At 44.8% G+C, this 22,682-nt stretch overlaps 1 protein-coding gene across 3 annotated transcripts in view; it reads left to right on the top strand.

The window, feature by feature from the left end:
- Positions 1-9,807, top strand: part of BTD (biotinidase) — a 48,264-nt gene extending 38,457 nt beyond the window's left edge. For all 3 annotated transcript variants that reach the window (XM_032259167.1, XM_032259165.1, XM_032259166.1), the window contains 2 exons: positions 4,249-4,398; positions 6,498-9,807. In XM_032259167.1, the coding sequence (XP_032115058.1) occupies positions 4,249-4,398; positions 6,498-7,670 (1,323 nt within the window). In that variant the 3' untranslated portion in view covers positions 7,671-9,807. The remainder of the gene's footprint in view (positions 1-4,248; positions 4,399-6,497) is intronic.
- Positions 9,808-22,682: the final 12,875 nt, after the last annotated feature.

A 22,682-nucleotide genomic window follows, 5' to 3' on the forward strand; every position in this document is an offset into this window, starting at 1 on the left:
TGAAGGCTTCCTGCTTGGCCTGCATTTCCTGCTCCCTCCAGGAAGGGTGGAGACAAAGGAGAGGCCCCCCCTTGGGGCAAAGAGGGAAATGTCGGTGCCAGAGATTGCCTAAGAAAATGCCCTGCTGGAAAACACATCCCCAAAGGGAAGTTTGGGCTGTAACTCTGGTGGCGGGGTGACCAAGTGCGGCTGCTTGGGGAAGCTCTGTTCTGCCTCAACAGGATGTACACTCATTGTAAGCAACACTTTCCTGCTCTCTGTGAATGCAAAGGGCAGAACCAGCCCTGCTAGCAGGTCCTGCCCCAAACAGTCCCTGCCTTAGAGCAGGATGGTCAGGATGGCCTGGACAGCCACAGCAATTTAAAAATTGCTACATTTTAAAATTTTAGTCTTTAATATATATACATAGGCTGTGTGTGTGTTGGGGGTGTGTGGGGGTGTGTGTACAACATGATGGAGAAAGGGAACTTGAGGATTTGGTCCAGCTTCTAATGAGTGATACTTTTTTTTTTTCAACCAAGATCAACTTTTGCAAGGCTGACACTTTTCTTTAGTCCCAACCTGACATCCGGTTTATCCTTGAATACCTTCAGTGGCTGAGAACCTTCAGTCTCACAGGCCCATTTGTTCCAAGGTACGAACTTCTAGACAGGTCTCCTTTCAATGAGCAGCCGTTAGCCTCCCTGTTACTGCTGCCACGGTTCTGACCTCAGAGCTAAAGGGAACAGACCGTGTCCCTTAACCACAGCAAGCCATCTTCTCCACCTTTGAGGACAGCTGTCACAGCCCCCCTGGCATCTTCTCCGCCCCCCCCCCCCCCACCCCGGCCCAGCTGTATATCCTCAGTCCTTCCACAGTTCCTTAGGAGACTTGGTTTCCAAACCTTCTATAAGGACTTCCACGTTTTCTCTGTGCTCAGAACTGTATGCAGCTCTCCTGACTCTGTCTAACCAGGGCAGGGTGGAGAACTCTCACCTCTCTCATTCTAGATGTCGTCCCAGAAAATTGCTGGCAGCCGTGTCTCACTGTGGGTGTACAAAGCACTTGCTGTCAACTAAAACACCTTTTCACACGAGCAGACGCATATGCTGCTCTTGCCATCCTGTACTTATAAAGGTGATTGATTTGAGCTAAGAGCAAGACTTCTTATTTATGCTGTTCAATTTCATCATCCCAGCCTGTTGGACTATTTAGGGATCTTTACTGACATCCCAAGTATCAGTTACCTTCACGTCATTCACACATTTGATACACACCTCATTTATGTCTATGCTGAAGTCAGTGTAAAAAAATCCCAGGCTGTGCCCTCAGACCTCCTGATGACACTGATCTCCTAGAGGGCAGCCATTCTCTTGATAGAGATGTTTGCCTGCATGGCACTGAGTCCGGCAGTTGAAATATCATCTGCCTCTTGCTTCTCTACCCTGTCCACAGGACCATTCTGAGACATTTGGCAAATGACACAGTGAAACCCAGACTGTGACTGTAGAATTCTCCTGCATTCACATTTTAATAACCTGCCTCCAAAAGAAACACTTAACACGGTTTTATTGAACCCACGCCAGCTGCATGGCATCAATCCATCTCTATTTGTTTTTCAGGAGCCAGGATGAAGCTGTTGATATGATCATTTTTAGAATTTACAGATATCTCAGTTCCCATACCTGGTTATATGTTTCAAAGAAACTTCTAAGACAAATTGATGGCAAGTTCATGTGAAAGTTTTATATCAAAGTTATTATAAGAGGTTCCTGAGAAAACCAATTGAAATACAGTCATGCATTGTGTAATGACAGGGATGTGTTCTGAAAAGGATGCATCATTAGGCCACTTTGTCATTGTGCGTACATCATAGCATGTACTTACACAGACCCAGATGGTACAGCCTACTACACACCTAGGCTATATGGTATGGCCTGTTGTTCCTAGTGGGCGGATCACTTGAGGTCAGGAGTTTGCGACCAGCCTGATGGTGAACCCCCATCTCTATTAAAAATACAGAAAAGCTGGGTGTGGTGGCACGTGCCTATAGTCCCAGCCACTTGGGAGGCTGAGGCAGGAGAATCACTTGAACCCGGGAGGCAGAAGTTGCCCTGAGCCAAGATCACGACACTGCACTCCAGCCTGGGCAACAGACCAAGACTGTCTCTCAAAGAACAAAACAAACGTTTAATTTTTATACCCTTTGACCCAGTAATTTCACTTTTAAGACTTTATTCTAAAGAAATAATCAGAGAGGCACTCCAAGATTTGTGTACAGTGTAAGTGTAAAATTATGCAGTAAGTGTTTTGAGTACACTATGCAGATGGTCACCACAGTTTTCTTTCTTTTTTTTTTTTTTTAGATGGAGTCTCTCTCTGTCACCCAGGCTGGAGTGCAGTGGCGTGATCTTGGCTCACTGCAACCTCCGCCTCCTGGGCTCAAGTGATTCTCCTGCCCAGCCTCCTGACTAGCTGGGATTACAGGTGCCCACCACACCACACCCATCTAATTTTTGTTTTAGTAGAGACGGGCCTTCACCATGTTGGTCAGGCTGGTCTCAAACTCCTGACATTGTCTCCCCCACCTCAGCCTCCCACAGTGCTGGGATTACAGGCATGAGCCACCACACCAGGCTCAGTTTTCTTTTTATTATGAACAACTGGGAACATTTCAAATTCCAATAATAGAGGATAAACCATAGCGTCCTCATAAATATAATGTGACCCCATTTCAAATGTATTTTTGAAAGGTTTTTGTTTGTTTGTGTATGTGACAGAGTTTCACTCTGTCACCCAGGCTGGAGTGCAATGGTGCAATCTTGGCTGACCGTAACCTCTGCCTCCTGGGTTCCAGTGGTTCTCCTGCCTCAGCCTCCCGAGTAGCTGGGATTACAGGCACCCGCTACCACACCTGGCTGATTTTTATATTTTTAGTAGAGACAGGATTTCACCATGTTGGCCAGGCTGCTTTTGAACTCCTGACCTCAGGTGATCTGCCCACCTCGGCCTCCCAAAGTGCTGGGATTACAGGTGTAAGCCACCGTGCTCCACCTTAGTTTTGAAAGTTCTTAATCAGAAAAGTCAAGATGCAAAACCGTCTATTTATTATTATCTCCATTATATACACACATACACATATACAGAGAGAGAAAAATTAATGAAAATAACCAAATGTTAACAATCAGTGCCTGTTACAGAATTATGATTGGTTTTTTCCCCTCTTTTCCAAATTTTCTACAGCTAAACTTTTGAAGTTTTTATAACCAGGAAAAAAATTTAAAAGTTTGCAATGCATTCCAGAAATAAGTGTCTCCGACTTTGCTAATTTAAATTATTCATGCCTTCTCTGCCTGCCTTCTCCGCCTTGCTTCCTAAGGCTGGTGTTCCTGGCTTGACATTTTCAACCGTGTAAGTGGAGAGCGGTGAAGAATGACGCCCCAGCCCTGAGAGCTGAGGGCTGCCCTGTTTGTATTTCCTTGGGTTGCTGTAGATGTCACAGGGAGTCCCAGGCCATCACAACCAGGGAGCACAGGATGTTGCCACGTGTGGGAAAAGGCCTTAAGAGTGTCAGAGTCCCGAAGGAAGCCTCCTAATTCCCAGCTAGGAAATGGAGATTTCAAGCGAGTTCTTGTTTCTAGACTGAGATCAACACACTTGCCTCTTACCCACTGGCCCAGTGTGTCCTAACCTTGGCTACAAATGAGAATCACCTGGGGGACCTTTAAACAAACACTGTTGCCAGTATCCCACCCATAGTCAATTCAATCAGACTTTTAGGGGTGGGCCCCAGCATCAGTGATTTTTCAGAAGTTCCCCACCTGATTTAGATGCACAGCGAAAGTTGACAACCACCAGACTCAACATACCAAATGTGTTAATGGGCCCAGTGTATTCAAGGCCCTGCAGTTGGCTTCATCTCCCCTGGCATCCTAAGAACTCTAAATCCCTTCTAGCTGTTTGCTAGTCAAACTCCTGAGCTTACTTTCAAAGAGCTTACTCATTCCCTCCTTCCCTCACATGACCCCAGGCACAGTTAATGGTTGTTCCTAGAGGACTTTGTCTTTGTTCCTTCAGGATCAGTTCAAGTGAGACTGCATCCCCAAGACTAAGATCTCTGAGGAGAGTAAATGCACCATCTCTGTACCTCCGGTTCCTGGTACAGAGTAACTTCTTGATGGTTATCAAATGAATGAACAAAAGAATGAATGAATGCAGTGGTGTCCCATCATCTGGTAACAGACTATTCTTTGATGTTTTCATTTTCAGGGTGTACAGATTATAGTGTTTCCAGAAGATGGCATTCATGGATTCAACTTCACAAGAACATCCATTTATCCATTTTTGGATTTCATGCCGTCTCCCCAGGTGGTCAGGTGGAACCCATGCCTGGAGCCTCACCGTTTCAATGACACGGAGGTGATTCTGGCCTTTTTCCTCAGTAGGCTGAGGGTACACAGAGATGAACTAAGTCAGGGACCAAAAGCTGTGACATGTTAATCGAGATCAAAAGAAGACCTTAGGATCCCAAAAATCCATCCCAAACTCCCAAAGATCCATGTGCCACATGTTCATTCCATTAAAGAGTGTCTGATGTTACAAGGCACTTACTCATCTATGGATCTTTCCATTTATTAATTACACAAGAAATACATGAACGTGTACTTAAACCAAACCAAAACAAACCAAAAGTCAACAAGGAAAAGTTCTTCTTCACCACAGCCTGCCCTCATCCTATGCCTTTTCTTAGAGCAACTGCCATTAACAATGTGATGTACATTCAGCCGTATTCCTTTCTATGCATCTCATAGTTATTGACATCCTCTTTTTATGCATACTCTATGCTTGTTTTTAAATTTTTGCTATTATAAGCAAAGTTTCAATGAATATCCTTGTACATATATTTTTGTAAACGTGTTCAAGTTTTTCTATAAGATAAAATTTTTAGAAATGGAATCCCTCAAAGGATATGTACATTTTAAATTATATTAAGAGTATAGGCTGGACGCAATGGCTCATGCCTGTAATCCTAGCACTTTGGGAGGCCAAGGTCAGTGGATCATGAGGTCAGGAATTTGAGACCAGCCTGGCCAAGATGGTGTAACCCTGTCTACTAAAAATACAAAAATTAGCCGGGCACTGTGGTGGGTGCCTGTAATTCCAGCTACTTGGGAGGCTGAGATAGCAGAATTGCTTGAACCTGGGAAGTGGAGGTTGCATTGAGCCGAGATCACACCAACACACTCTAGCCTGGGTGACAGAGCGAGACTCAGTCTCAAAAAAAGAAAAAAAGGGCTGGGCACAGTGGCTCACACCCGTAATCCCAGCACTTTGGGAGGCTGAGGCTGGTGGATCATGAGGTCAGGAGTTCAAGACCAGCCTGGCCAACATGGTGGAACCTGTCTCTATTAGAAATACAAAATTAGCATGCACCTGTAGTCCCAGCTACTCAGGAGGCTGAGGCGGAGTATTGCTTGAACCTGGGAGGCGGAAGTTGCAGTGAGCCGAGACCATACCATTGTACTCCAGTCTAGGCGACAGATTGAAACTCCATCTCAAAAAAAAAAAAAAAAAAAAAATTAAAAAAGAGTACCAAAGAGTACCAAATTTCCCTCTTAACAATCTCTGATTTCACTACAGCTTCAGTAATCCAGTAATATAGTATGAGTGCCTCTTTTCCCATCCTTTGGTCAATGCAAAATAGAATAATCTTTTGAGCCTATGCATAGTGGCTCACATCTGTAATCCCAGCATTTTGGGAGGCCAAGGCTGGCAAATAGCTTGAGCTCATGAGTTGAAGACCAGCCTGGCCAATATGGTGAAACCCCTCTCTACAAAAATACAAAAATTAGCTGGACATAGTGTTGCATGCCTGTAGTCCCAGCCACTGGGGAGGCTGAGGTGGGAGGATGGCTTGAGCCTGGGAGGCAGAGGTTGCAGTGAGCCAAGATTATGCCACTGCACTCTAGCCTGAGCGACAGAGCCAGACCTTGCCTCCAAAAAAAAAGAAATGAAAATAAAAGTATAATCTTTTGAATTTTTGCCAGTCTTAAGAAGGTGAAAAATGATGGATATCTCATTGTTTTAATTTGCATTTCTCTCTTACTAATGAGACTGAGCATCATTTGAGATGTTTGTGGGCTATTTTCCTTTATTCTGTGAATCACCTGTTTACCTACTTTGCACATTTTCAGTAGTGGTTACTTTTTCCTTATTGATTTATTCTTTTTTTTATATATTTTTTTCTACTCTTTTGCTGATAAAGACATACCCAATTGATTTATGATAGCTGTTTATTATGGATACAATATAAGTACTTTTGTATTTGAAAACTGTGAGAGCCAAGTACAACAGTGCATACCTGTAGTCCCAGGTTCTTAGGAGGTTAAGACAAGAGGATTGCTTGAGGCCAGGAGTTCAAGTCCAGCCTGGGCAATATAACAAGACCCTGTCTCTTTAAAAAAAAAAAAATGGAAGCTAAACAAAGGATTTTAAAAACTTATTTATTTATCCTGTAGGTGCTCCAGCGCCTGAGTTGTATGGCCATCAAGGGAGATATGTTCTTGGTGGCCAATCTTGGGACAAAGCAGCCTTGTCATATCAGCGACCCAGGGTGCCCAAATGATGGGAGATACCAGTTCAACACAGATGTCGTGTTCAGCAATAATGGAACCCTGGTTGACCGCTACCGCAAACACAATCTCTACTTTGAGGCAGCGTTTGATGTTCCTCTTAAAGTGGATCACACCACCTTTGATACCCCCTTTGCCGGCAGGTTTGGTGTCTTCACATGCTTTGATATATTGTTCTTCAACCCTGCTGTCAGACTCCTTAGAGACTACGAGGTGAAGCACGTTGTGTACCCAACTGCCTGGATGAACCAGCTCCCACTCTTGGCAGCTATTGAGATTCAGAAAGCCTTTGCTGTTGCCTTTGGTGTCAACGTTCTGGCAGCTAACGTCCACCACCCAGTTCTGGGGATGACAGGGAGTGGCATACACACCCCTCTGAAGTCCTTTTGGTACCATGACATGGAAAACCCCAACGGTCGCCTTATAATTGCCCAGGTGGCCAAAAATCCAGTGGGTCTCATTGATGCAGAGAATGCAACAGGTGAAATGGACCTATCCCATAGTAAGTTTTTAAAAATCTTGTCAGGCGATCCGTACTGTGAGAAGGATGCTCAGGAAGTCCATTGTGATGAAGCCACCAAGTGGAACAGGAATGCTCTTCCCACATTTCACTCTGAGATGATGTATGACAATTTCACCCTGGTCCCCGTCTGGGGAAAGGAAGGCTATCTCCATGTCTGTTCAAATGGCCTCTGCTGTTACTTACTTTACGAGAGGCCTACCTTATCCGAAGAGCTGTATGCCCTGGGGGTCTTTGATGGGCTTCACACTGTACATGGTACTTACTACATCCAAGTGTGTGCCCTGGTCAGGTGTGGGGGTCTTGGCTTCGACACCTGTGGACAGGAGATCACAGAGGCCACAGGGATCTTTGAGTTTCACCTGTGGGGGAACTTCAGTACTTCCTATATCTTTCCTTTGTTTCTGACCTCAGGGATGACTCTGGATGTCCCTGACCAGCTTGGCTGGGAGAATGACCACTATTTCCTGAGGAAGAGTGGGCTGTCCTCTGGCCTGGTGACGGCGGCTCTCTATGGGCGCTTGTATGAGAGGGACTAGGAAAAGGACGTGGTCTGTGGGGTGGACTCCGGCCATCATGTCGACAGCTTCCACAGGCCACAAGCCCTGGGACCACCTCTCTGCCTGAAGGGCAGGAGCCCATTTCTGTGGCACCAGATTCCGTCCTGGGAATTGTGGGAGAAAGCAGAAGAGGCAGATTCCCTCAGTGTCTTCCTCTTAAACCTCAGTTATTGAGACATTAGCTGGTATTTTCTCTTCACATTCATCTTTTTCAAGCCACATCTTCCTCTAACAAATCTCTCAGTATGCACCTGGTCTCAAGCTAAAACAAAAATAAATGTCAGTTTATATTTTACACATCCACAAAGCAGTGGCTTGGTTTTTTTGTTTTTTGTTTTTTGTTTTTTTTAATCTTGATCAAGTGACGCCCAGGACATGTAAATACTTCATAAGCCTTAAACATTTTCTGAGGTAAGAAACAAACTCTCAAAGCAAAAGCTCTATTAGAAATGGCCTCTGTGGGGAACTTTCCCATTCTGGCCATCCAGAACTCTATCCAGATGAAATGGCAATGCTAGTGCCACCAGCAGCGTCAGAATTGTAGACCTTAAAGCGGCTCTTAAAAATAGAAAAGAAGTGTTTCTCACATCTGCCAGTAATGGAATTTTCTGTCAGTAAATGGAATGTGTGGGCAGGACTTGGAATCAACTGGAGAGGGTGCAGTGCTTCGGGGTGAAGGGCAGGTGGGGACTGGAAAATGCTGAGACGGGGGCAGCCATGGGAAGTAATAGAATTCTTTCTGTACAGCACAGCTCATCCAGGGATTCCAAGGGCCTTAATAGATCACGGTAGTTTTGGCAAGCGTTGGGCACGTTGCCCGACTGTGCAGGATGGTTTGATGCTGGTATAATTTGATCTGGAGCCCTGTAGAGGATCTCCTTACTTTGCAGTTATGCATGGCACCCCATGGAGATAAGTTGCCACGAAGGGCATGAAGGGTGGCCCACTTTAGGCACGCATTTATTCAGTCATCCAACAGGCACAGAGCAGGGGCTTCCCGTGTTAGGAATTCCAAATGCAAAATTATCAATTTCAATACGGTGAAGGCATTTTTAGGCTACTGATTTCTGTGTAATTTGTGTCCAACATTTCAAAGCCATTTAAAAAAGGGATTTTGACTTCATGCCTAGTAACTGTTTCAGGTCATTTTTTAAGTGCAGAATGGATAATTAGTCTTTAGCGATTTGCCTCATAAATGTGGCCATTTTGTTTGAACTCCTTTTTCGTTTTTTTTAAACAGTATATGCTTAAACACCACACGATTTCATACAGCAAGAAAATGAACTGATCTCCCTGTTCCCTCACAGTGCAGGCTTCCTGATCATTTTCCTGCTCTTAGGCAGGATAATTAACAACATGCATGGATTCTGCAGTCAGATTGACGGGGTTTCCAGGCATGGCCTCAGCATTGACTCCTCACTGGAGAGACCTCGGGCCCAGTTTTTTATTCGCAGAATGCATGTTGAATAAACCGCGTGGGAAAAAGCAAAGCCAGCCCCAGCCCCTGCTGACTCACTGCTCCCTGGAAGAGACCTGGGATAAGTCAAGTCTTCAGGGAATAAGCAGGAAGGATTTGGAATTCCTGAGCAAGCCCTGGGTTCCCCACACCCTAGGAAGTCCCTCTGGAAGGGGAGCAGAACCTTTCCCACCAGATGACAAGTTCATCTTCCCGCCCAGTGTAGATCCCACCAGGCATGAGCTGTCAGGCCAGAAGTGGCCCCAGATGTGGCTGTCCACCGCCTACTCTGCTTCCTTGCCTCAAACTCCAGGGAGACAGAAATTACCTAAAAATGCATATCATTGCTTTATGCCAAGATGATTCAAGTAAGCCTGAGAGAGAGGCCAGTTCTAAATACAGACTTGGCAGAACTACTTCACCCAGTAAACCTCGAATAAGCACCTGCAGGATTCTCATTCTCCCTTCTAGGCGGGGCACCACAAACTTTCCCTGAGTGATTTTCTACTGACGATTTAGAATGAATTGCTCATGAAGTAGAAATGAGGGGAAAAGCAAATAATGGTGGTAGAACAAAGTTGTTTTTACAATTGAAAGAAGTAGCTGCCAGATGACAGAACAAAGTAGAGGACGGGAAAATAAACCGTTTTCAGGGAAAAAGTGTACCTATGACTGATGGCTGTGATATGCTTTTGTCGATTGCGATCTTGAAATTCAGGAAGCAAATGGCAGTCTTGACCACAGCGTGGAGGCAGGAAAGCAAATGCCTTTTTGGCTAAACCAGGCTGAGGGGAAGTAGATTGGTTGGCGTGGTTTCTCATGTAGGTGCAGCTGTGCTTTTCTGTGGTTTTTCTCACATGGGAAGTGAGAGGCACAGTGAGCTGTATTCACGCTGGATTGAAAAGCCCTGTTCTTAGAGAAGAAAAAACCATGCCTGCCAAGTCCCACAGCCCACCATATCCGCTTCCAAGACACAGGCCTGTCCAGAGCCCCTGCTGAGGGAAGCCCACCCAGGGCACTTTTCCCCACAGGTGGCCCTGCTTGGTACCTGCGCTCCCACCCCACCCCCCAGACCATGGCATATTGAACCAGGAGGAGGCACCCAGCCCAAGGCCAGCCAATCAGAGCATTGGCTGATGTTCCAGGAGGTGGCCTGGCACAGAAGATCTGCTCAGAGAGAACTGACGGTGGATCAGCTACTCTGATTCTCAAGGAAACTCAGAATTGCTCAAGTGAAATGACCACCTAACGAACAATTTCTCAACGAAGTGAATTTATATAGGACAAAATAGAAAGGCATGACAATATGAAATGTATTGTGCACAAAGGCCTAGATGTAAGACAAGAGCTGATGTGACCTGAAGCTCTGTGAGCCGGACACTCCCTGGGGGGCCATGTTGCTGCTCAGGCCAGAAAAAGGTCCTTGTCTCCTGGCCTCAGTCTCATGGCCAAGCCTCCCTTTGAATGTTAGTTACCTATGCCCACATAAATTGCCCCAAATCTTAATGGCTTAAAACAAGCATGGACATTGTGAATTCACTCACTTCTGGGGGCGTAGGAAAGCGAGAGGGGGTTGGCTGAGTTTTTCCGGCTCAGGGTCTCTCCTGAGGCTGCAGCCGGTTGAAGGCCTCACTGGATTTGGAGAATATTATTGGTTGAATTATGCCTTCCCCCGAAAAGATACGTTGTAGTCCTCACCCCTAGTAGCTCCGAATGTGGCCTTATTTGGAAATAGGGTCTTTGCGATGTGATGAAGAAGTTAAGATAAGGTCACACTAGAGTAGCTGAGTCTTTAATCCTATATGACATGTCCTTCTCAGAAGAGAAGAAGACACACAGGGAGAAGATGGCTATGTGACAACAGGGGCAGAGACCCCCCCCACCCCCCACCCCCGGTAGAGGCAGGGATGCCTCTACCAGAAAGGCACACCAGGGTTTGCGTACCAACAAACACCAGAAAATAGAAGAGGCAAGGAATGACCCCCACCCCCACAACCCACCCTTGCAGGTTTCAGAAGAAGCATAGCCCTGCCAACTCCTTGATTTTGGATTTCCAGCTTCCACAACTATGAGACCGTAGTTTCTGTTGTTTTAAGCCACCCAGTTCAGGATACTTTGATATGCCAGACCTGGGAAACAAGTACAGAGGATCACTTGCAAAATGGCCCAGTCACACAGTGGCAAGTTGGTGCTGGCTGCTAGCAGAAGGTCTCAGTTCCTCACCTGGGCCTCTCCATAGGAATAGCTGAGTGTCCTCATGATGTGGACCCTGGCTGCCCTGAAGCAAGTGATCCAAGAGAGCACAGGTGGAGCTATGATGTCTTCTATGATCTAGTCTCAGAAGTCACAGTGCTGCATCATTTGGCACCATCCTATTGAGTTACACAGGTCAGCCCTGCTCCCCATGGAAAGAGACAGAGGGTATTAGATGCCAGAGGTGCTCACTGGGGACCATCCTGGAGACAGGCTACCTCTCTGCTCAGTCCACATCACAGCTCTCCTGTTTCTCACCTCCCAGCAGTTCCTGCTCCTCAGGTCGAAGTTCACATTCTTCACAGCCTCAGCCTGCCTAACCTTTGAGCGCACATGATGGTCCTTACCCTGAACCTGGGTCTCTGGTCCAGCCATGGCCACTTCTTTAAGCTCCTCCAGTATGTTGAGCACAATCTGGCCTCTGTACTGTTGTCTGCTTGAAATGGCACCTTCTGATGAACAGTCATCCATCCTTCAATGTGTACTCTCTCATCACAGCTTGTGAATCTTCACTTATTGAACTGGTGTTTCCCATTCCCAGTCCCCAGAGCCCTTTCTCATTGAACTATTAATCTAAGTTCTCTCTGGTAGTGAGTGACAGCTCTGTGCTAGATGCACATAAATGGACTCTTTTAACCTCCATGAGCCCTAAAGAAAGTTTGCTACAGCTATTTTGCAGATGGGAAAACAGAGACATATTAATGAATTGCCCACATGCAAATATGTGCTGACTCTTGGATTTGCATCTTCTTTATGGTGACTCCAGGGAGATCCACCCTCTAAGACCAGAGCCAGGGTCCTATTCATCTTTTGTCTCTGCAGCGTTCAGCATGGCGCTCTCTTGGCTAACAAAGTCTGTGCTCTATACTTGCTGACTGCTGAATGAATGAATGAATGAATGGGCAGTTGAAAAGAATGTTTATAACGTTTAGATAGGCCAAGAAAAAAAACCCATTATTTCCCTTTGGAAAGTTTTTTTTATTTTCGTGTTTAGTACTGAAGTAAAACAAAAATCTAACAGCTGCGCCACTAAAAATGAAATTACCAATAGATGGACTCTAGGCATCATGCATATATGCTTTTTTTCACAGATAATTTTTCTTCTCATTTTCCTTATCCTTCTCCTCTTCATCTTTTTGTTTGGGCAAAAAAGAATTTATTAACACGTAACTGGAGAGTCTGAGAAGAAATTCTTTTCAGGTATTTCTGGATCCAGGGGCCCAAATGGTGTCTCTGGACACAGTATCGCACTCTCTACTCTTCTTTATCATTTTCTCCCACAGGTAGTCTCTCTGTGTAGTTGCAACAGTGGCCATGACACTTCTAGGCTTCATCTGCCCCTCAGCGACTCCAGAGAAGAAGCTTCTCTTTTGACACAGTCCCTAACAAGTCTCGGAACTGAACTGCCTTGGCTCTTGCTTAGGCCACATGCCCCTCCTGAATCAATGATTGGCCAGAGGGCTGTGATATTCTGATTGGCCAGCACGGAGTCACATGGCCACCATTAGTGGGCGGGATGATAGGCTTAGCTCTCGCCGGAAATTCATGGACTGAGGGGTGGGCGCTGTCTCACAGGGGAACCCTGGAACAGCCTTACAGGGGAAAGGGTTAGAGTCAGGCCCAAACATCAAACGTCCATCAGGCTTGCTTCCTCTGAGCAGAAATTTCACTGCGGTGCCAGTCGGGTGTTGCTGCAGTCAGGGCCGTGGCAGGAAGAAGACGGCACACCCTGATTAACTGAGGAGAGTTTAAGAAAGTGATTTATACAGGTGTGGGCAGCATGGAGGGGAGCCAAGAAAGGAGAGTGCGCTACCCAGGGGCTATAGCGACAGCAGAATTTTGCCTAAGCCAACCCAGACAGAGGTATCCAACAGCCTGGTATGGTGCAGACCAGAGGCTCTCGAAAGGTGGGCTCCAGGCAGCAGCACCAGCAGCACCAGTAGCACCTGGGAAATTGTTGGAAATGCAAAATCTTGGACTCCACCCCAAATCAACTTAATCAAACTCTCTGGGAGTAAGGCCCATCAATCTGTGTTTAACAAGCCCTCCAGATGATTCTGATCCTAATAAAGTGTGTGCCCACTGCTCTAAGGCTGCATACCAAAGCAGGTGCACGGTCTTAATCATCACCTTAGTCCTCTGAAACAGGCAAGTGTGTCCATTTTATAGAAGAAAGAGCTAAGGGTTGGAAGGAAAGTCTTTGCCAGAGACTAAAAACAGAATCCCAGCAACACGGGGCGAGCCTGGAATTCCCACCCCGGGACCAATGCACAGTAAGTGTTTCCACATCGCTAACCCCGAAATGTTTTCTCTCCCATCATGCTAATTTTCAACCTATTATCACCCTTTCTGGGCGACTTGTCATCCAAATATATTATTTTTGTTTTGTTTGACTAAAGGCAATTACATTTATTTTTTCCCCAAGTACTGGAATGTAATGGTTGAAATTCCTACCAATGATCTAGAAGAACTCTCTAAGGTTTTTTTTTTTTTTTTTTTTGAGACAGAGTTTCAATCTTGTTGCCCAGGCTGGAGTGCAATGGCTTGATCTCGGCTCACTGCAACCTTCACCTCCTGAGTTCAAGCTATTCTCCTGCCTGCCTCAGCCTTCCGAGTAGCTGGGACTACAGGCGCCTGCCACCATGCCCAGCTAATTTTTTTTTGTATTTTTAGTAGAGACGGGATTTCACTATGTTGGCCAGGCTGGTCTCAAACTCCTGACCTGGTGATCCACCTGCCTTGGCCTACCAAAGTGCTGGTATTACAAGCGAGAGCCACCTCGCCCAAGAACTCCAAGGTTTTAAAGTGATTCTTTCATAATTAAAGAGATAATTATGTATAATGTGATTTGTAAGATAAGGCATAACTTTAGGCGTGTTCTAATTCTTTAAAAATTGTTGATTCAACTTTGGATATCTCACAACTCTTAAAAAATTATGTGTGAATATTAAGCATTAGTTCTGTGTAAAATACTGTGCTAGAAACTATAGCTTACGCAAAGTCACATAAGACTGTTACTGTTTTTTAAATTTTATTTTAAATAGAGACAGTTTTGCCATGTTGGCCAGGCTGAATCTCTCACCTGCTTCCACCTCCCAAAGTGCTGTGATTACAGGCATGAGCCACCACTCCTGGCCAAGACTATTACCTTTAGAGAGAGCTTATTATCGCCTAGTGTTCTTACAAACATAGGATTTAAATACACACACACACACACACACACCTACACACACACAGGCCCCAAAACAAATTGCTAATGGGTATTTATACAGATTTTATTTTTTTAACAAGCCCTCCAGGTGATTCTGATCCCAATCAAGTGCGAGCCCACTACTCTAATGCGGCGCATACCAAAAAGCAGGTGCATGGTCTTAATCATCACCTTAGTCCTCTGAAACAGGCAAGTGTGTCCATTTTACAGAAGAAGGAACTAAGGGCTGGAAGGAAAGTCCTTGCCCAAGACTAAAAACAGAATCCCAGCGACACAGAGCAAGCCTGGAATTCCCACCCCGCGACCAAAACATATTGCTAAAGGATATCTGTGTAGGTTTTATTTTTCCAAAGAGCCACAACAATATTTGAAGAACTAAAAAGTTTAAAAATGTAAAAGGCCAGTAAGGCAACATTGGGCATTAGGGCAAGTGAAGGGGAGGGCAGGAGCGTGAAGTCAGGAGAGGGGCAGTGGCTGGTTCTGCAGGCTCTGCAGGCTGTGGAGAGAGTTAGGGTTGATACGTGCAGGCAGCATTGCCGGGGCTTCGACAGGGGAATAACACGGTCATTTAAAGTGATTCTTCTACCTGAGGACAGGTTTTCAGACGCTTTACCTCCTCCTAAGCCAGTCACGCCTCATGTCTAACCCATCAGGACTCACTGAGGAAAATGTAATAAACAGCAATTTAAGGGAAAATAAAAAAAACCTATAATAGTTTAAGGGACAAAAAACCATTTTTTTGGAATTATTCATGTTAGGCTTAACATTTTCTAATGTAGTCCTGCATCCGTTTGTTTTTTGTTTTTGAGATGAAGTCTCACTCTGCTGCCCAGGCTGGAGTGCAGTGTCATGACCTCGGCTCACTGCACCCTCTGCCTCCCGGGTTCAAGTGATTGTCCTGCCTCAGCCTCCTGAATAGCTGGGATTACAGGTGCCCGCTTCCACACCTGGCTAGGGTTTCACATATTGGTCAGGATGGTCTCAAACTCCTGACCTCAAGTGGTCTGCCCACTTCAGCCTCCTAAAGTGTTGGGATTACAGGCGTGATCCACCACGCCTAGCTGCCTGCATCAGTTTTTAAAGGCTATCAGACACGTCAAACCCACTGGAGGAAAAGCCCCTGCATTCATGTACAACACAAAGGCATTTGTTTTCAGTAAACATGCACATCTTCAGAGAATGGTTGCAATCCAAATTGTTTAGTAACTATTAGAACAAAGAAGGCTGTGTCCTCTGAATTGTAATGTGCATTTCATCTAAATTGCTGCATATTGGGGGTTGAACCATGCTGGGAGTTTGACGTATGTAAGGAAAATAATTAGGTTTATGGAATATAAAGATACTTATAATAAAAGCCAATATTTTGGTATTTACAAAGGAATTTGAAAAGGGTGAAAATGTTCATTGTTCTGCAGTTAATAACCCACAGTGTGGCCTTGTGTTCTACTGGTCCCTGAAAATGGTTTCAGATCTTTCCTTGGTGCAATGTATATTGAACAGTAAAATGGACATATGTCACAAAACAGATTTATTTCTGCAAATTTACATACAAAATAAGTGAAAAAATAAACACAGGTTTTGAATGTGCTGGCTTGGGAGTCCAGCGACCAGGCCTGGCTTCGTTTTACGTTGTTGTGTGACCTCAGGCATGTACCTGTGCCTCTCAAGGCCTAAGGCCCTCTCTGTAAAAGAGGGGGCTACACTAGATGATTTCAACTCAGATATCCTTGGAGACTCTCATTGTTTGCTAATTGTAAATTATGCTCTTTCTGTAATTCCAGAATAGTAAATAAGAAAGTAAACGGTATTCATGTATGGCAGAGAATACTTTGTTGTTTTCGTTTTGTTTTTGAGACAGAGTCTCACTCTGTCACTGAGGCTGGAATGCAGTGGCACGATTTTGGCTCACTGAAACCTCTGCCTCCTAGGTTTAAGTGATTCTCCTACTTCTGCCTTCCATATAGCTGGGATTACAGGCACCCGCTACCATGCCCAGCTAATTTTTGTGTTTTTAGTAGAGACCAGGGTTTCACCATGTTGGCCAGGCTGGTCTCAAACTCCTGACCTCAAGTGATCCGCCTGCTTCGGCCTCCCAGAGTGTTGGGATTACAGGCGTGAGCCACTGCACCCAGCCTACTTTGTTTTTATTATAGACTGTTTTATAAAACAAAAGCAAAGATTCAATTCGTAACATGAATCCTCTCCCTCCAGGCTGGAGGCTATCCAACCCCTCCCAACTCATTCATTTGTTTAATATGTTTAGATTTTCATAATCAGTGTTGTGATTTTCAATGAGTGCATAAGTTTCACTTCATTTCATTAAGATCCACTTCGTTTAAGTTTCAACTATGAACCTTAACTGCTAGAACAACCATTTCATTTTGCTCATGAATCTGGGAAGGACTCAGTTATGCAGCCCAGCCCTTTCTGGCTGGAGTGGTAGGGATGGAGAACCCACCTCCAGGGTACTTTCTCCACTCAGGTCCCTGGCACATTGACAGGGCAGCTGGAAGGCTCCTCTGGGCCTCTCCATGTGGTCTTTCAGCATGCTGGTCTGAGGACAGTCACACTTCTAACAAGACATCTCAGGTTTCCCAAAGAGATATTATAAGAGACAGGAAGAGGAAGCTGCCAGTTTCTTAAAGCTCTTGCCAGAAACAGGCACAGTGGCACCTCTGGCATATTCTATCAGTAAAGTTGCTACAGAACCCTCCTAGATTCAAGGAGAGGAAACACAGAGCCCACTCATCAGTGTGGGAGGAGTGTCAGAGGATTTGTGGCTATTTAAAATCTACCTCAAAGTAGGCTGCTGTACTGATGTCAGTTTTTATTTATTGAGTGCTTAGCAGGCATAGTAGCTCATTTAATCTTTCCAATAACTCTGAAAGATAGATATCTTCATTAACTCCATTATACAGATGAAGAAACTGAGACACAGAGAGGCTAAACAACCGGGCCAGTGCCCCCAAGAACTGTATGTGAGCTAGGTTTTGAACATAGGCAGTTTGTGCATGAGAAATTGATGAGCTAATTAGGCTGTCGTAACTTCATGTAATTATTACGGCAATGATAAGGCATGTTACAAGCACTATGCGAGTAGGTAGCCTTTCCATATTCCAGGTAAGCACCCTTCTTGGGTGGGGATGGTCCCAGTTGCTTTTTTGCTGTGGGTTCAGAATATTGTTCCTATAGGTGAGTTCAAGGGCACCTTCCGCAGAAATCTTTCTCAGTTTCTCTAGGCATGGATCTTGCAAATAAGATAAAAATCTTCAAGTGGCCAGGTGTGGTGGCTCACACCTGTAATCTCAGAACTTTGGGAGGCCAAGGTGGGTGGATCACCTGAGGTCAGGAGTTTGAGACCAGCCTGGCCAACGTGGAGAAACCCCGTCTACTGAAAATACAAAGTTAGCCAGGCGTGGTGGTGCACACCTGTAATCCCAGCTACTCAGGAAGCTGAGACAAGAGTCAATTGAACCCGGGAGGCAGAGGTTGCAGTGAGCCAAGGTTGAGCCATTGCACTCCAGCCTGGGCAACAAGAGCAAAACTCTGTCTCAAAAAAAAAAAAAAAAAAAGTCTTCAAGCAACACTTTAAAAAAAAGTACCAGAAATCCAACATATAACAGATTGACAAAACACTTGGAGGTGGCCAGGCATGGTGGCTCATGCCTGTAAATCCCCAGCACTTTGGGAGGCCAAGGCAGGCAGATAACTTGAGGTCAGGAGTTGGAGACCAGCCTGACCAACATGGTGAAACCCTCTCTCTACTAAAAATATAAAAATTAGCTGGGCATTGTGGCAGGGACCTACTTGGGAGACTGAGGCAAGAGAATCACTTGAACCCGGGAAGTGGAAGTTGCATTGAGCCAAGATCGAACCATTGCACTCCAGCCTGGGGTGACAGAGAGACGCCATCTCAAAAAAAAAAAAGGAAAGAAAAAACAGTTGGAGGGAATTTGAGAGAGAGAATACAAGTTACACTGGTGCTCCTGTCCACGGTCTCCTATGGACATGTTACAGATGGCACAGCTAACAAAGCCTGTTCTGTGTGGAACATGTGTTTCAGCCCCCTGATGGCTATTACCTGGTTAGTGAGAGGATATCTCCTTCCAGCATCTGTTAATTGAGTGACAGACACTATGTTGCCCCACAGAAACAATGGAATGCTTGGATGCCATGGAAATCGGTACCAAGGCAATCTTACCAGGCACTCAGGTCTAGCCTTTGTACATGTAGCCCACTTTTATCTTGCCCAAACTTCAGACTGATTTTTTTTTTAAAACAGATATTCAGACTGAGTTAAACACCTTTAATCCAAGATCCCCTCACAATCAGAGAGGAAGCTGCCCTACCCAATAGCAAGGCTGTTTGATACTTCGAGGAACCGAACTCGGTCCCGCCAGGCAAGGCACACCTTCAGTGCTACCTTATGCCTTTAGTTTTCCCTGACTTTTCTGGGAAAACAAACTGCCCTCCAATCTGTATTCAATGCATTCCTCTAGAATAGCTTATTGAGTACTTACTATGACACTCCCTTTCTGCAGAATACTTTTGGGAATCAACTCTAATTTGTACAGACCATGGAGTGTTTTCCCATCCACATTAGAGCTGATGAAAACTCGAAGAGGTTATGTAACTTGCCAAAAATCACACAGGTTGTCCTGTCTGCCTCCAAAATCCACAAATTTGACCACACAGCCCTGCTGCCTCCCACTGATCACAGGAGCTGTATGTATCTGTCCCCATGTCCAGTTCCCCATCAGCTCGTAAACTCCATTTGGGCTGGGGCTAGTGCTGAGCAAGGCTCCCAGGACATAGTATATTCTCAGTAAATGCTTGAATCAAGTTTATTAAGGTTGAGGGCATCTCCAGGGCTCTGTGAGCCCAAGAATCCTGACTCAAAGTTGGTATATCTCACACACCTGCTACTCTAGGGAGCATAATGACCTAGGGTTCCTGCTGCAGTTTGAAATCCATTGCTGTGCTTGTAATAAGGGCCGTGCTTCCACAGATGGCTTCTCATCCATGACTGAATGTCGGGGGGTTGGGGGGAGATAATAAAGCAGACACATGCCTGGGAAAGGGGGCACTCTAGGTCAATGGCCCACTTCAGTTCAAAGACTCCCAAGTGCTTTGCCAAACATTCATTAGGCACACGTGGCAGATAGGATGTTCCCACTTAACCTTTGATCTTGATCATCTTCACTGGGGTTAGAACTGCAATGTGGTTTGACAGTTTCCCAGCCACCCCTGGCTCCAAAATCTCTATTTCCTTTCACAGAGGTGCTTTCTCTAGTAAAATTCTTGTATGTTTAACCCTGTCTTGACATCTGCTTTTTGGAGGACCCAGACTAACAGAGTTGATATTTTAATTTTGTATTTATTTGCTTATCATTAACGACTTTACTTCTGTTCACTCTCAGATGACCATGTAGATTAGGGAACTGAATGGCATGGCTGCAATGCCCTCTTCTCAGGTGCCTTCCAAGAGTGCTACCCACATACTAGGCAGTGTGCCAAGTCCTTTGGATGTAGTCTTCCCTTCATTCTCCAGCAGTCCTGTGAGATCAGTAGGGTGACTTTCCTATTATCCTATGATAGGTCATCCTACTGATGACTAGCCTATCATTTCATAGATAGGACATTGGAGGCTCAGGGAGGTTAAATTATTTGCCCAAAGGTCACATGGCCAAAAAGGGACAGAGTTCAGATTCTAGACTGTTTATCATTTCATTTAATTTTTCCCATAAACACAGTGGAAAATACAACCAATAATAAGAAAATCTAGGTGGGGCATGGTGGTTCACACCTATAATTCCAGCACTTGGGGAGGCTGAGGCAGGCAGATCACCTGAGGTCAGGAGTTCAAGACCAGCTTGGCCAACATGGCGAAACCCTGTCTCTACTAAGAATACAAAAAAAAATTAGTCAGACGTGGTGGTGGGCACCTGTAATCCCAGCTACTCAGGAGGCTGAGGCAAGAGAATCGCTTGAACCCGGAAGTTGGAGGTTACAGTGAGTGGAGATCGCACCACTGCACTCCAGCCTGGGCGACAGAGTAGGACTCCGTCTCAAAAACAAAAACAAAGAAAAAAAGAAAAGCTAACACTGCATGCTTATGTGTCAGACACTTCCCATGTATTTTTTCATTAATTCCCACCACAACCCCTTGAGGGAGGTACGATAGTCCCCATTTCACAGACAAGAAAACTAGGGTGGGGAGAAATTAGATTTGCCCAGGGTCACCCTGCTAGGGAGTGGCAGAGCCAGAATTCCTGCTGGGACCAACTGGCTCCAAGGGCCCATGTACTCCCTCCCTGTTGCCTCTCACTAATGACAATACTGCCCTGGCCATTCAGAAAGGTGCTTTACCTTAGCTGATATTCATGTGGTTTTGTTTGCATCCATTGCTATTCATGGAGGGAATTACAACTCAGGAAAACTGACCTTTTCTACTTCTGATTCAACTCCAGACACAGGTCTAGTCTCGTTTCTGAACCCTCTGCTTTTCCATTGATTTGAATCCATAAAAAATCTAATAGTCTATGTATCCAGTGCCTTACAATTGAACACTAAGAAGCCATCAAGCATCATATTTATTGTATTTTATAGTTATACACAATGTGTTGACACAGAAATTTACAGCAAGTAAAAAAGTTACAAACTTGTCATATGCCTCCATTTAAAAATGTGACTCATATTCATAGTTATAGATTTGGAAAATATAAAACCAACTTGTGTTAATGATCTCTTAGTGGTAAGTTTACAGGTGGTTTTGTTTAAAGTGTCATAGTAATTTTGCTCTCCTAAAAATTCTCTGTTCTTTGCCTATTCCTTTCCTCCCTCATAACCTTTGGCGACTGCTGATCTTTTTACTGTCCCCATAGTTTTGTCTTTTCCAGCATGCCATATTAAATTTCCAGGAGTAGGATTGCTGGATCATATAGTTTAAGTATGTTTAGTTTTGTAAGAAACTGCCAAAATGTTTTCCAAAGTGGCTGACCCATTTTGCATTCCCACCAATAATCAATGAGTTCCTCCAAGCCAGGCGCAGTGGGTCATGTCTGTAATCCCAGCACTTTGGGAGGCTGAGGCTGGCGGATCACTTGAGGTCCTGAGTTGGAGACCAGCCTGGCCAACATGGTAAAACCCCGTCTCTACTAAAAATACAAAAATTAGCTGGGTAGGGTGGTGGTGCCCGCCCGTAATCCCAGCTACTCAGGAGGCTGAGGTAGGAGAATCGCTTGAACCTAGGAGGTAGAGACTGCAGTGAGTTGAGATCATGCCACTGCACTCCAGTGTGGGCAACAGAGATACATTCTGTCTCAAAAAAAGAAAAAGAGAAAGAAAAAAAGAGCTCCTCCACATCCACACTAGCATTTGGTGTTGTCAGTATTTGGAATTTCCACCATTCTAATTGGTGTGTTGTGGTATCTCATTTTGTGTCTCTGATGAGATATGATGTGGAACATTTTTTTCATATGCTTATCTTCCACTTGAATCTTCTTTGGTGAGATGTCTGTTAAGGGTTTTGGTTCAATTTTAAAAGTTGGTTGTGTTCTTATTCATGAGTTTTAAGGGTTGTCTATTTTGGATAATATTTATCTGTCTTTTGAAATTTTTTCCTCCCAGTCTGTGGCTTCCCATTTCATCCTGTGACAATGTCTTTCACAGAGTGGAAAATTTAAAATTGTAATGAAGTCTAGCTTATCATTTTTTTTTATGGGTGGTGCCTTTGGTTTTATATCAAAAAAGTCATTGCCAAACCCAAGGTCTGGTAGATTTTCTCCTAAGAGTTTTGTAGTTTTGCATTTTACATTTAGGTCTGTGATCCATTTTGTGAATTCTTAGGAAGGATGTAAGACCTATGTTTACACTCATTTATTTGCATGTGGATGTCTTAGTTATTCCAGCACCATTTGTTGAAAATACTGTCTTCACTCTGTCACATTGCCTTCGCTCCTTTGTCAAAGATCAGTTAACTATATGTGGGTCTATTTCTGGGTTCTCTATTTGTTCCACTGCTCTGTCCATTCTTTGACCAATACCACACTGTCTTGATTACTGTAGTTTT

Source organism: Sapajus apella, unplaced genomic scaffold (genome assembly GCF_009761245.1).
Source record: "Sapajus apella isolate SASKATOON/1434 unplaced genomic scaffold, GSC_monkey_1.0 scaffold4, whole genome shotgun sequence".
Taxonomy (NCBI): Eukaryota; Metazoa; Chordata; class Mammalia; order Primates; family Cebidae; genus Sapajus; species Sapajus apella.